Genomic DNA, 14676 nt, shown 5'->3' with positions numbered 1-14676 from the left:
TGTGGTATCCCCTCTTTCTACCCAGGAAGGAGGGGACCTTTGTCACAAGAGGGTGTGATTCTGGCTTTGGGCGTGGGCACTTCCCAGCATAAATGGGTCAGGGAGTCGCGCTGAGGCTCCTTGGAAAGGCAGAAGAAGGAAGGCCAGAGGGTTGTTTTGGTAGGTGGACGCAGGAAGAAAGGAGGGTGGAGCTTTGGAATGCTGAGGGGTGAGGGAGGGCGAGTAGTCACTGGTGCCTTGCTTCCTGATGACAGCAGAAGCTTGGGTCCCAAGGTGTGATGGTACCACTAGTGGTTGGGGGGAGGGGCGGGGAGACTTTGGGGGACTTCCCTCCCTGCTCAGTGCTTATCTTGCTGGTAATAAACTTAAGCCTTCAGAAAACAAGAGGTTTCAGAGCTGAGTCCAACCAAAGCCAAATATAAGAAAGTTCGAGCAGAGATAGTGAGCTCCAAAGCCTCTCGGAGAAAACAGCAGATTTCCCGTGTCAACCAGCAGAAAGATGTCTCCCATGGAAGTTTGTTTGTGCCCCTCAGACAGGATGCTTTTGAAATGCCTGGAAGGAGTGACTGCACCTTCCCCAGCAAGCTGGCCTTACAGAAACCTGCAGACCAGCATCTTCCTGAACCGTCTGTGACAGGAAGTATTCTTAAAATCAGAAAGGGGCATCGTGGACCCTTCTGGAGGCAGGTGCCTGTGCTGGCTGAGTACTGGCTTTGCGCCTGTCCTGTGGATCCCGAGCCCTTGCCAGTCAGTGGTCCAGGACATTGAAAAGCCTGAGAACGCCTTCTGCATACATTAGAACATGGACTCTTCATGTGGGCTGCTGTAGGAATAATGCCACACAGCAGACTTTAACTTAAATATTAAAGATAATTTCTCCCATGGACGCAGTGCATGTGCCAGGACCTCCCTAAAGGGAGTTTTAAGTCTGTGTAGTTGTCTTTCCTTGGGCCCAGAGGTGTCCTCAGCTCAAGTGCACTGTTAACGGGGCGGCACAGAGAAGGAAATCCAGAAGAAACACTGTGCCCTTGTCAGTAGTCTGTTCAGGGTGCAGGGAGGGAAGCACGTGAAGTTTCCTGACTTGGGGAACTGCAAAAGTGAAAAGACCTGGGAGGAACACGTTCCAGAAGCTCCTCTTACAGGAGGACAAGGGAGCTCCGGGTGGGCTTCTGCCCTGTGATCAGAAAGGGCCTATTGCTTTGCTTCGCTCTCTTTTTCAGTGAATACACAGCTGCCATAAAGCATGGAGTAAGCAATGAGGATGCTGCTTTCAGTCCTTCTGTATCTCAGGGGCGTTGCTTGTAGGACCCCCTTGGGTACCCACAGATACAAGAGAACCCTGGCATTTGTGAGAGACTGAAAGGACACACAGTGCTAGGCTGGGCCTGCTTTTCTGGAAAGCTCCCTGAAGGGAGAAAGCACCAAACCTTTGGAGGTGCTAAAAATCAGCTGCCGTTCTGCACAGCGAGTAGATTGGGGGTGCCACATTGGCTGACCTATTTCTGGGAGCACTGCATTGCTAGGGGACAGGAAGTACCTCGCTTCTCGTCATCGTGAGCGCCCAGGTGAGCTGTCCTTTCCGGGCTTGGCTCATCCGCAGGTTCTCAGGCCCTGCTCTAGCCGAGGCTCACTAAGGAGGTAGTCTAGAGATGGACATGTCCTTGTCGCTCTCTGAGGTTCTGGTCTGCAACACTGTCCTTAGTGGAACCTGCAGCAGGGGCCCTGCAGGACATCACCGCTCCCCAGTTGTTGGAGGCGGCCTTGTGTGCATGGCGGTCCCTGTCCTGACAGCTTTCCTTGCTGATGCGAAGGTAGAATGCTTTCTGGAGCCAACACAGTGGGGACAGACTCTCAGTTACTGTGAATATTTTTTTGGCTCTATTTTAAGAATAACTGTGCCCTTTCTTGTTTCCGTTTGTGCAGGACACGAAGCTCTGGATAATAATGGAGTATCTTGGTGGCGGCTCCGCCCTGGACCTGGTAAGTAGGTGTTGGGTATGTTCCGTGCACCCGGACCTTGAAATCAGTTATGGACCAGCCTTTGAAATCAGTTTTTTATTGTCATTGTTTTATGAGAAACCAATGAATTCAGTCATAGAAGCAATGAGGGGTTTCGCCCTGAACTCACCTAAGTACAGTTGGTTACTTTTCCAGAATCATTTTTAACTTTTGTAGAGCTGATGACATCACAACTTCATGTTTCAGATGGCAACTTAGCACCCGAAATAAGTGTGTCACATTTTTATCTCCCAAGTAAGACACAGGTGTGACGATTGAGGTTTGGTTTGGAACAGGAGTCAGGCAAGCAGTTGGACAGGCACCCATGCCTGCCTCTTGCCAGTGGGCATGTTGTATTGGGGATTCAGGCCCAGTCCAGGTGGTGTCTCCTCCTCTGACCCCACCTGGGAGCCTGTCCAGGTGCCAGGCTTCACAGAAGGTGGCAGAAGCTGGGGGTGCTTGGGTTGTCGTGTGAAACAGGGCTTCAAGCTGGGCTTCCAATAGCTTACAAATAAGCAGCACCCGTAAACATGTTGTCTTTGAAACACAGGACGTGCAGAAAATATAATAATAATAATAATAATAAGATATACCATAGTTCAGCATTTGCCAACTTGTTCCGTCTGCAGTAGCAGTAAAATCGAGTCATTCATCCTCAACCCCACTGTAAAGACCAGATTTTAGATGAGCTCTGAGGCATCTAAGGGTGGGGTCGTGCTCACATCTTAATCCCAGCACTGGACCATGAATCAGCCACAGACTCTAGGTCCACCACCCCTGAAAAGCCTGTCCCCATGAGGCTACAGTGTCTTTGGATGGAGAAGGTAGACACAAACTATACACTATGGGTATCTCCAGAAAGACAGTGTTTCTTGGTTTAGAAAATTACATACACAAAGAGTCAAAGGGTTAAAAAAGAATATTTCAATAAAAATCTAGTACAGTATAAATGATATTAAAATGGGAAGAAAACCCCAAACTGATACCTTTTTTTTTTTTTTTTTTGGGTCTCTCTGATTTCTTTCCATAAATACACACATTACACAAGAAGCTTTTCATTTCTTCAGTCTTTTGGGAAACACAGGAATGTAGAAAATTACCTCCTTTTGTGTAATTAGATGCACTATTATTTTAAGTGAGTGTAATTTGTACATGTGAAGTTGTTCGTAGAGTTTTTCTTTCCCTGGCATCAAGACCCTTAGAGCAGCAATTCTAGTTTCAGAGTGCTTCAGTGTGTATTCATGGTTAGTGCTGTAGTACTGATTTATTTGACCTGGTATCAGTGTAGTTTTGGACATTGCTCTTAGAGGGGGGCACACAGTTCTTACTTTGAAGTCCCATACGGTTTGTGAGTCCCAAGCCAGTCACCAGCTGCTCTTGTCAGTCTCCATGGTGGTGAGAAACAGGCGTTCCTTTGTGGGTCTGCCTGGTCCTTCTAGGTTAATGGGAGAGGAAAGAAGCCACCCAGAGTAGGTGTGCCAACTCGAAAGCAGGCCTGGAACTGCTTGCTGAGACTGTGGCGGCCCCCTCCTCCTCCTCGGTCCTGCCTTGTCTCCTCCTCTGTCCGCCATCCCAATCCCCAAAGCTTACAAGTAGAGGACACACTTGAATAATGGGATATGGGCATTCTTTTTTGAATTTTGAGAACTATTATGATTGTTTCAAAAGAGTCCTAAATTTATAAAAGATCCTAGAAACCAGAATATCATCAGGCATACAAGTGTAATGTAGTGTAGCTAAATGTATTTCGGGGTTATATCTTTGAAAAATTCTAACTAGTCTTACTTATCTCTGTTAACAGGCACATCGTTAATATGTGCCTTTCTTTGTAGGAGCCCCTGTTGAGGGCCTGGAGGGGAAAGATGACTGTGTAGCTTATTCAGGGAGCCTGCCCTCCCAGTCCCCTGCGCAGGTGACAGTTCCCTAAGGTTGCAGTCTGCTCAGAGACTTGCAGCTGTCCCTGCCAGCCCATCCTGTCCTTGCCCTGCAGCACATGTTCCGTGTATTTGTATGGATTCCAGTGCACCATGTAACACACACAGTGCCCTTCCGCTCTTGTGCTGTGAGACCTTCCAGGGCTTCCTTCCATCAGGTCTCAGCTGGGACAGGAAGGTGGCCTCCCTCTTCCACCCAGAATCCTTTGAGCATGTCCGAGAGTGGATCTGGGAAGCTTTCCCTGGGTTCTAGCACAAAGGTTCAGTGGAGGCAGGCTCCAGGTCGGGATGTGGGGCAGAGAATTGCCAGGGTATTTTCTAAAGGGAACCATGGGTGCTTTGGAGGTAGGCAGGGAATTGTCATGGGTCACTTCTTGTCTTTCTTGTAGCCATACCATGGAGCCCTGGTGAGTGTTAGCAGCAGGTGTCATACTGAGTACTGAAAATGTGACGCCCTGATTTTAAAGACATACAGGGTGCCCCTATACAACAAAAGTGATTTTACCCCAGGGTAAAGATGAGTGAGCCTCTGAACCAGGTGGTGAGTCCTGGTGTCTTTCTTGTACATGGTGTGCAAATAGTCCTTGGGCCTTTCACAGACAGGCAGGTGCAGTTGCAATGGAAATCCTTTATTCACCTGTTTAGTGTTAACCCAGATGTGTGTGAGCGGATTCTTCAGGTGTCATCAGGGCATGATGTCTTGAGGTGTCTTGGCCAGGACATGAGTGTCTCTTTAGCTGACTGAAGGTAATCAGGGCAGGTGGAGGCTGTGTATCCTGTGAGCCCTCTCTTCTTTTCCTGGTGCTGCATGCTTTTTGACTTTTAAAAACAATGCAAATTTAGGATCTACGGTGAAGGGCAAAGAGACAGTATAGTTCAGTTATTCAGAGCCATAAATATATTTTGAATACACACACCTGGATGTGCTCAATCTGTGTGTGGGGTGTGTTTTAATTGAAAGAAAGAAAGTTAAATAGTAAATAGAATGTTGGTAGTATCCCCAAGGCTACTATGAAGAAACCCTGAGTTCTTCAGAATACATTTTGGTAGCCACTTGTGTCATTGGGCTCTCGGGTCGTAGCTGCCTGCAGAATACCAGGCCTAGGAGAATATAATTCATAGCACACAATTCAAGTCACCCTAACTTCCCGTGTGAGAAGAGTTGGTAGTCCAGTGAGTGAAATCATTTTAATCAAAAAATACTCACTGTGTGCCTGCTGCAGGGCTGGCCTTGCCTGAGCTCTGGGAAGGTCTTGCATCTTTCTGTTTTGGTGTTGCATGGCCAAGTGTGTCACTTGTCACATGTGTTAGAAGGTGTTCAAGGAGGAACAGGCAGGTGGAGGGCATTAGGAGAGTCGAGTGAGGATTAGCAAGAGGTTTTATGTGATTAAATAGGTCTGTCAGTGTTGCCAGAGACTCTTAAGGGACAGAGTTAAAATCTCATCTAGAAGGGACTTCACTATATAAATCTGATTAATCGATCAGGCAGAGATGTTTGACAAGCTAAAAATGGATACACAACACAATTTTGGGGAAAGAAAAAACAAAAAACCAAGGTGGTACATTCAAGTAAGGTTTAGTCCAAGCCACTGTCATCATAGCTCCAAAACAAGACAGAAGAGGAGTTCCCTCCCACACATTGGGTCACCTGTGGCTCCTCACAGTGTGCAGCCTTCGCCCTCTCCAGCTGCCAGCATTCAGCGCTGAGACCAAAAGGGATTTGTGCTCATGTTGCACACCGTTGCCACTGCAGGGCCTGGGGCTGTGGTCTCCAGCAGGGTGGTGGTGTGCCCAGCTGGTGGCCCTCAGCAGAGGGAGAAGAAGAGAGAGACGTGGGGGAAGGAATGAACTAGCAGTCACCCATGGGTGAGATGTAATCCGCATTTTTTCGTGTTACAAATTCTTGAAATGCTCACAATCTTAGTGGTTGAGTGCACCATGTTTCTCCTGGCTCGCGGTTGTAACCACGGGGAAGGCTTGCATGAGACTCTGAGAACTCAGCTCACCCTAGCCTGACCAACGCTAGAATACCTTTCACAGCGAATTTGATAGCTACGTTAGGTTCTCCGGAGAGACTAAACCAACAGGATCTGTGGATGAGAGGGGATTTATTAACAAAATTGCTTATGTGATTATGGAGCCTGCACAGGCCCACCATGGATGGTCTGTGAGCTGAGAACCAGGGAAGTGTGTCGCACGGCTCAGTCCAGGTGCAAACACTGGAGTACGCGGAGTTCTGATAGCTGAGGACAGGAGAAGCATGTCCCAGCTTAGAAGACAGAGTGAAAATTTGCCTGTTTTCTGCTTTTCGTTCTGTTTGGGCCCTCAGCAGTATGGATGTGGCCCACCCACCCTGGGTGGTTTTCCTTAGTCCTCTGATTCAGATGTAGGTATATTCTAGAACCACCCTCCCAATCACACCCAGAATAAGGGCTTTTCCAGCCATCCAGGCACCCCTTAGCCCAGTCAAGTTGGTGTCCAAAATGGGCCCTCATGGGCACCTTGATGATTTTATCCCAATGAAATCCTTAGGTTCACTTCCGGTGGTGGGTGGTTGGGGTGCAGCGCAAGGCACTACTCTTACTCATCTAGGGGTTTGCAGTTTGCTTTCCTCTGCTCCTTTCACTGCTCCCACACCTGTCTGAGGACTGGATGGCAGCAGTTCTTCGTGCGGGGGAAGCCCAGGCTGGCCAAGTCCAGTTGGTCACGTTGCTGCAATCACTGGGTTTCCTCAGCGGTGTGACATTGAGGACAGGAGCCAGCATCCCAGCATCTCGTCCCTCAGGCCATGAGAGAAGCTCATCTTTCTTGTGAAATGAAAGCTTCTGAGTTCTGTGAACACTGAAGATACAACCGTGAAGAAAGCAGACTTACGAGGAGACCACGCATTCCACACTCTGGTCTTTGGGACAGTGGTTTCTATGTGTTTGAAACGCGACTCTTGGTCAAATAACTGGGAAGAATTAGGGTGTGCGGAACAAAGTCCTGGTGCCGGGACGGCACCGTGGGCAGCATTTGTGGTGATTCTCTGCAGGCTGGCACACAGGCCTTTGACTTCTCAAGCACATGATGTGGCGGCTGACCAAAGCTGTCGGCTCCCTCTCCTTTTCATGGTGGGGAGGTGGCAGGGAGAAGCCTGATCTAGTGGGATTCTCTTGAGCAATGCCAGGCATGAGACGGCAGCAGTGTAGGTGACTGGGGAGTCTCACAGGTCCCTTGCTGGGCCTGCTGTTCCCTTCGGGATGTCCCACAAGACAGTCAAAGGAAGAGACACTCGAGGAGCATCTTAGTTTTCATTCTATTTGGCGTAAAGCAAATGTAATGGCCCCCGTGGAGACAACTGTCCCTTTGGTTGGCAAAGGTGGGTGAGTGTGGAGTCCGGTGGCTTCACTGTCAAGTTGGAAAACCTTCTTTAGACAGTTGGCCCTCTCCTTTATGGAGCCTTTACGGTGTGTCGGGTAGCCGTGCAACTAGAGTCCGTCTCTGTGAATTGTGATTGAATCCCCTGTCTGCAAGTGATGCTGGGCAGGCTGACCTGGACGGTCCTTCAGCTCTCGGATTCTTTCTTCTGAATGCGGTATGCATATCTGACATTCCTTCCTTAGATCTTTTAAAAGAGTGGCTATTCAAGGAGTCAATAGTGACAACTCTGAGATTCACAGAACAAAGATTTCCAGAGGCAATTACTACCTCAGTAGGAACAAGCAGCTTTTGTACTTTCCCAGTGTTAGGAGTTTAACTCTTTCAGCTACATCCCTTGAAGTTGAGGAGCCTTAAAATAGAGATTTAAAAATTCGGGTGCAGTAGTAACCTCAGGAATGGATAGGCTCTTAGGCCTTCTCTTTCCAAGGACTTGAATTTTGAGTTACAAGGTTGAGCCTTACGGCAAGGTAGCCAAGCAGATGAGGGCAGCACAGGCATCTGTGCGCACCTCGAGTTTCTGGAGTCTGTTTCCTAGACTGCGGGACCATGCCTGCGCCCCACCTTCCCCAGGGCCAGACGGTGATGCTCACAGGCCAGCTTGCAGGCTGTAGGGGTAGTGACCAGGGCGTCCTCTTGGCACCACTGAATTGGAGCTGATCTTGCTTCATTCTGCAAAGTCTTTTCCTCTGGTTCTATTATTTTAAAGGATTTTAAAGGGTGCTTTAATAGATTTTAATTATGTAAGCAAAATGCCAGCTTTAAGTAAAAATATGCTTTAAAATTTTTATCTATTCTTGTGCATGTAGTGAGGATACTGTCTTGTCTCCATTGTGTGTAAGGTCAGCATTTCAGAGTTGTGACACTCTCTTGTGGTTGTCTTTGTTAGTTAGAACCTGGCCCTTTAGACGAAACTCAGATTGCCACCATATTAAGAGAGATACTGAAGGGACTCGATTACCTGCACTCGGAGAAGAAGATCCACAGAGATATTAAAGGTAAGAACACTGCACTGTTTTCATTCCGTTAAAATCCTGGCGGTGGCAGAGCTAAGCTTTAGTCCAAGGGAAGTTGTCCTGCACCGTCCACCCTCTAGGGCTGGGCTGAAGGAGTGGAGGGGCTGTGGCCTGTGCCTCTAGGGCAGCAAGATGGCTGGGAGAGGACACATGCACTCGCCCCTCTGGTGCTTGATGCCATGCATCGTGGTGACTGACGTCGGCCGTGTGACTTTCCTTCTCAGCGGCCAACGTTCTGCTGTCTGAACATGGAGAAGTGAAGCTGGCTGACTTCGGAGTGGCCGGCCAGCTGACAGATACCCAGATAAAGAGGAACACCTTCGTGGGCACCCCTTTCTGGATGGCACCTGAGGTCATCAAACAGTCAGCCTACGACTCGAAGGTAAGAGCCAGCACACCACACCCGTCCTGCAGCCCCTTGTGGCACCTTCAGGCAGGTCCTGGAGGTAATTCTCTGACCTTTCTGTTGTTACCTGCTGTGTCCTCCCTTCGTTGATGCAGCCACAGAGACTGTGGTTTTAGCTTAGTGTCTGTCTGGTGCCATGGGGACAGAAGGAGTGTGCAGGGACAGGAGGGCCATGGTGGCAGCACAGGCATCTGGTGGCAAGCAGCAGAGGCTGAGGAAGTGGGCCCTGCAGTGCACAGGAGGGAGAGACCTCAGCGCAGTGGATGAATGGCGGGGCTGGGCGGCAGTCGAAGGGCACAGATGAGGAGCCACAGAGAGACTGCAGCAGGGTGGGTGTGAATGTGCTTTCGGTGATTGCTACGGATTCTTCCTGCCATGTTGTTTTGTTCTCCATTAGGATCCTCGCTCTTGGGCTCTCCACATCAACACGAGGCACAGCATCGTCTTTCTCCCGATTGCCTTTACTTGTCAGTTCTTTTCCCTGTTGCCCTTTAGCTTTATATTAAACCTGGTAGCGTAGACCAAGAATCCCTGGGACTCTGCCTCCTGCTTCTCCGATTTAACTTTCCATTTTCTGGTCTGCTTTTCCTCCACAGAGAGTTGGTTCTGGTGAGCCACAGCTTTCCAAGCAAACAGATGCACAAGGATTTACCAGCATAATACTCTGTCAGCTTTTTAAATGGGACCCTTTTCTCAGTATGCAGGAAAATTCCCATCTCCTGAAACAGTCCAGGGAGCGTGAGGAAATTTCCCCTAGGGCCTTGAGGTCACTGTCCTGAGCCATTGCTATGGCTTAAGTGTCAGTGTCTCTGGTTCTGGCTTGAGAGAGGCAGACCAGCTGTCTGGCTATTAAATAGTGATGGCTGTGACCTCTGTGAGAATCTAACGGGCTTGGGGGCTAAAGGGCGTCCCCCACCCCAAGCCAGCTGTACTGCCAGGGCTGAGACTTGTAAGTGTTGTGGGGGTGCTTTTGCTCCGGGGCGGGGGGCTACTTCCATGCTGTGGCTCACCTTTGCAGGGATTGAAGGACTTAGCAGGAATGGGTTCAGTCCCTTTTCCCTCCATTTATCTGCGTTTATCTGTCTAAATTATAGTATGGCAGAGACTGGAATCTGGTTCCTAACTAAATTCATCCAGTTACCCTGAGTGTTCTCTTCTCATGTTCCATAGTGAAGTAGCTGGTGGGCCATGCCACACGGACGTGGGTTCAGTTTGTACTTTTCCAGTTCTGCCCATCACTCATACTTTGGAGTTTCTTCTTGGCTCTTCCCTGCTTTCATTCTGGTTTAAAGCATCTGTGGTTATTTATGTGATTCTGCATTGGAAAGATGTGCGAACCTCTTTCCTGGAGCTCTCTCTCTTCCGCAGCCTGGGGATGGCCTCAGGGACTGACTTACACCTGCTGGAATGCACACTTGTTTGGAGAGAAAGTAGTGTAAGAAGATGTGCCCCCCTGTTTTTCAGCCTTTTACTCTCTTTTACTATGATTTGTCAGAAAGCAGCTGTTTGCTTGGATCATGCGAGTGACCTTTAAGGGAATTATATATGGAAATGAACTTGGAGGTTTGCTGGCTGGGGAGGCGTGGCTGGTCCCACTTAGGGTGATTTGGGTGCCTTAGTTTTAAGGTTTTCAGGGTTGGGGCCTTTGGGAGAAGTCTCTTGCCTGCACCCCTATGGGATATGGCTCTGGGCCAGCAGCTCTTGTCTGGTCTGGAGCATGGCCTGACAGTGCATGCTTCTCCAAGCTTGCTTTGTGGCTGTCCTCGGGGCTGAGGTGCCTCTGGAGGTGTGGCTGCTGTAGTCTCCTGGTGCTCAAGTGTCCCCAGCTTCTTCCCAGCACCCCTTTTTTGCATCCTACAGTGTGCTCACAGGCATCTTCCCCACCTGGCCCATAGTTCAAGAACGTGCACCACACAGCTTTCTCTTTGTGCCCACACTGAACCTTGAAGGCAGGACCAGCCGGTGAAGGAAGGATACACCTGCCTTACCATGGCAGCCTCTTCCCTGCCCTAAGCTGGAGGGAGCAGCACCTTCCCTTCCTGAAGCCGCAACAGCTTTGCCTGCTGTGATGAGCTGAGCCAGTGTCAGTGATCTGCTGTCATCTGTCTGGGCTGCCCAGTGGCTCTGAAAGTGTTGGCACACGCACAGCTTCTCATGTTCATCTCAGCTCTCAGTCTGAGCCCAGTGGTTTGAGGGGTGTGTGCGGAAGAGGGGGCATTTGCCAGGTGAGCAGATGTAGTGCTGTGTGGTGGGCAGTGCCAGAGAGACCCTGGCCGACTGGCCTGCCCTGAACTGGAGATGCAAGAGCCAGGTGCTGCAGTCTCGTGTAAATGACTTTCCCTGGTTTTGGCTTCTGAAGCAGTATGTGTGCACTCTTCAGTGATGATCTGGAAAATACTGAAAAAAGAAATGGGGAATGGAAAACCATCTGTAGATTGCTGCCAAGCCCAGGCCAGGCAAATTCCCATGCCCAGTTGTCTCTGAAATTACCACTTGCAGGCACCCCAAGGTGAGGTGTCAGTGGGAAAAGCAGCAGCGCCAAGCTGGTCTGTTGGCAGGGTCACCAGTCAACGGCACCTGCAGCTGGTCCGCCTGCCTCCTGGGAGCGGGACCGGGCCACCCCTTGAACTCCCACGCTGAGTCCACCGCCACCCTGCTGCCCTGGCCAGGATGAAGGAGCTCTGTAGGGAACAAGGATGTGGGCCAGGGCCTGAGTGACTCTGGGCTTTATTTCAGCAGGTTTAATGCAGGGCTATTTCAGGTTAGGCTTTGATTACCATTAAGTACCCATACATGTCTTCTCTGTGTCTAGATCCCGCAGAGAAATCCGTTCCTAACCATTGCATCTGAGCACACAGTAGCTGTCTTGAATCCATTTTTGTCCTGACTATTTCAGTTATGAGTAACTTGGAGTTGTGCGTGGCTTTTTTTCTCTTGGCTACACAGAGTTGATTAAGGTTCCTTTTAGAATTGTTTCCTATGCATAACTGTAAGACGTCACTTAAATTGCGTCCTGTCTCTGGACCGGTAGCCGGTTTGCTTTGTTTCACTTGATGTTATGAGGGTGTAGGGTGCTGCTGTGTACAATTCCGCTTTCCCTGTTCCCATTGAGGAGTCCTCCAGTCACGAGCAGCGATTCCACGAGGTCTCTGGCCCTTGCTTCCTAGAAGTGTTCCTGTGAGGGGAGAGCTGCTCTCGGCTAACACTTGCTTGTCAGGCCGCTGGCCTCTGCAGCTGGTGACATGGGTGTGTATTGAAAACCCCTGTCTGTGTTCTCTCGGCACTTTTTTTTTTTTTTTGGTCTTTCTGAGACGGGGTCTCACTATGCAGTTCAGGCTGGCTTTGTAGCCCAGGTTGGCCTTGAACTTGCAATGATCTTCCTGCCTCAGCCTCTTGAGTGTTGGGATAACAGTTGTATGCCGCTGCACCCAATTTGGGAGTGTCTTGGTGCCTAATTTCATATATTTACCCAAATGGCAAAAAAAATGGATCCCCTCAGACGTCAGTTTTCCTTGCTATGGAAGAAGACCATCCTTTCTCCACATACCTCTGAATTTAATATGCAGGCACACATTCCAAACTGGGTGCCATATTCCCGAAATGCAGTAATAGATAAACCAGTGCCACGTTCTGGGTAGGTGCTGTTTTACTAAGTTGATGGGCCAATGCAGTTTGTTTTTCTGATGTTGAATACAAGTAATACTGTTGTTGAATATTTTGGGGGACCCTTACCATCCTCCAGATCTGATATCTGATGAGACAGAGACCATGTTCCTACAAGTAGGATTAATGGGTTTTAACAAGTTGGGGTAGTTTCGCTTTTGAGTCATTTATCAGATTGCTTGGCACCCCCCACTCATGTATGTGTGTGTGCATGCATGCATGCTTGTGTGTTTGTGTGCACGTGCATGTATTAGGGGCTGAACCTAGGGCCTTCACACTGAGGTACACTCCCAGCCTTTTTTATTAAGTTGTTAGGTTACCCAGGCTAGGGTTGAACTTGCGATTGTCCGGCCTCAGCCTCCCAGAGTGCTAGGACCACTTGGCATTTATTTGCCCAGCAGTCCAGGTTTCTAGGCATCCACTTGGAGGTGGGAGGGAGTCAGATGTCTGAAGGTGCAGGGAGACCGCATAGGACCCCATCTGCTCCAACCAAGCCAGAAGCAGGAGGGTGGAGAACAGCGCAGCAGGAGCCATAGTTTGCTGCCTGGCTGGTTTGAGGCCTCCTGGGGAGCCGGGTAACACTCAGATCCCACCTGGGCCGCCCGGACATTGGCAGTGGTTTCTCTTCATGGTGCTGTCCTGGCCACCCTCCTTGGGAAGCTGACTGAAATGGAACACTGGGGCCCGGGCTGGGTCTGGGCAAAGTCAGGAGGGCGATTCCTTGGGCTCCCATGTGCCAAGCAGTCTCGTTCCCTGCAGACTTTCTCCCACATGCTTACTGCCCAGCTCTCCACCTGGAAGCAGAGTCCTCAGCCTCTGGGAAGCCAGTGCATGCTCAGCCCTGGCTGAAGCAGAAATCCTCCTCCATCAGGCCGCCTGGTTAGGTGTGTGAGGAGCGGTTGTGGGATTCTGGGAGGGCTGGAGGCCTTGTCAGAGACCACATGGACAGATGGCCCGTGTCTCTGCAGCCCAGAGGCAGCCTGTTTGCCAGCAGCAGCAGCTGCAGCGTGCTGGTACGAGGAAGCTGGCACAGGCAGACGGAGGTGGAGTCACACAGACTCCTGAGGTCACCTGTGTGCAAAGAACCACAGTCGCTTCTGTCCCCTGCAGCTTATCGTCCTCCTGCTTGACCACTGCTGCTCGTCCTTGCCACCACCACCGTGGCTCCAGGCCCTTCCCAGGGCAGAAGGAGTCTGGGCTAAATCCTGTTTCTGCTGAGCTCTAATGTAGTCGGCACATAAGGCACACGAAGCACTTCATATCACAGGGAGAAGGAAAACTGGCCTCTGAACGCCTAACACTTGATCTTTCAGGCCGATCCCCCTAGGGGAAGAGTTTAGTACCCACAGTGGGGAACGAGACTTGCTGGCGGCCGTTTCCTTCTGGGTGGAGAAAGGAAGGAAGTGGTGGATGCGGCAGGTCCCAGCCCCTGGACTGCTGCACTGGGGCAGAAGCCACTTAGGGGCGGCAGAACGTGGACAGCGAGTGCTGCCGCTCCGTTAAGGGTCCAAAAGTACCCAAGTCAGGGCACTCAGCCCTCTCCTTTGTTGCAGGATGGCGAGGGAGAGAGACCCGAGCATTAGCTGAAGTTCCTGAGTCACTGTGGGCTGCGCTACGACGCTGACACAGGCCAACACCTGCTCTCCGCCCCAGTTCCCGGGGTTGTCTTATCAGCCTGTTTTGTTCTTTGATTTCTCAGTGTTTGCCCTATTCTCTAGGCATTGACAATGCGTCCTTAGCTGTTGGCTTCAGTGCTTTAAAATCACCCAGCGTTACCTGCTCATTGGTCTCACTGCTGGCTCAGTCTTGGCCAGTGTGTCAGGGCAGTTGACACCCGGTGCCCCGTGGGGAGCCACTGGCTCCTGCCACCTGTGACTCTAACCCAGCCTCCCCACCCTTTGGAATCTGGAGGAGAAACCTGGAGGACCTTGGTCAGGAGGTGCAGGCTGTGGGGAATCAGATCGAGTGCTGTCAGCCGAAAACCCCATGCTGAGCTGGCCGCCTCTGTGTTCAGGTTGTTGGTGGTGCTGGGCAGATTAAGCGGGACTGTTGCGGTGATCGTTTGGCATGTGTGAACCTTGTTTGGATCCTGATTTCAATGAATCAACTGTGGAAAACAGTTTTTTCAGAAGTCAAGAAAATGTAGTTATTATGTGATATTAAGGAATTATAAATGCTCCTCAGTGAACTGAAAAGACGCTGAGTTGAAAATGCCTGCCCTCTGCACCAGCCCGCTTGC

The 14676-nt window shown here is 50.3% G+C and overlaps 1 protein-coding gene across 2 annotated transcripts in view; it reads left to right on the top strand.

Moving 5' to 3' along the window:
• The window catches only part of Stk24 (serine/threonine kinase 24), a 99106-nt gene that overhangs the window by 71554 nt on the left and 12876 nt on the right, over positions 1-14676 (top strand). For both annotated transcript variants that reach the window (XM_005007157.3, XM_023560578.2), the window contains exons 3-5: positions 1924-1980; positions 8242-8350; positions 8593-8750. In XM_005007157.3, the coding sequence (XP_005007214.2) occupies positions 1924-1980; positions 8242-8350; positions 8593-8750 (324 nt within the window). The remainder of the gene's footprint in view (positions 1-1923; positions 1981-8241; positions 8351-8592; positions 8751-14676) is intronic.

The sequence above is a fragment of the Cavia porcellus genome, unplaced genomic scaffold, assembly GCF_034190915.1.
Source record: "Cavia porcellus strain 051 isolate PalLab524CR breed Dunkin Hartley unplaced genomic scaffold, mCavPor4.1 scaffold_4, whole genome shotgun sequence".
In the NCBI taxonomy this organism is placed as follows: Eukaryota; Metazoa; Chordata; class Mammalia; order Rodentia; family Caviidae; genus Cavia; species Cavia porcellus.
Note: the sequence above shows the minus strand (reverse complement) of the source record. Positions and strands in the feature narration are given on the sequence as shown.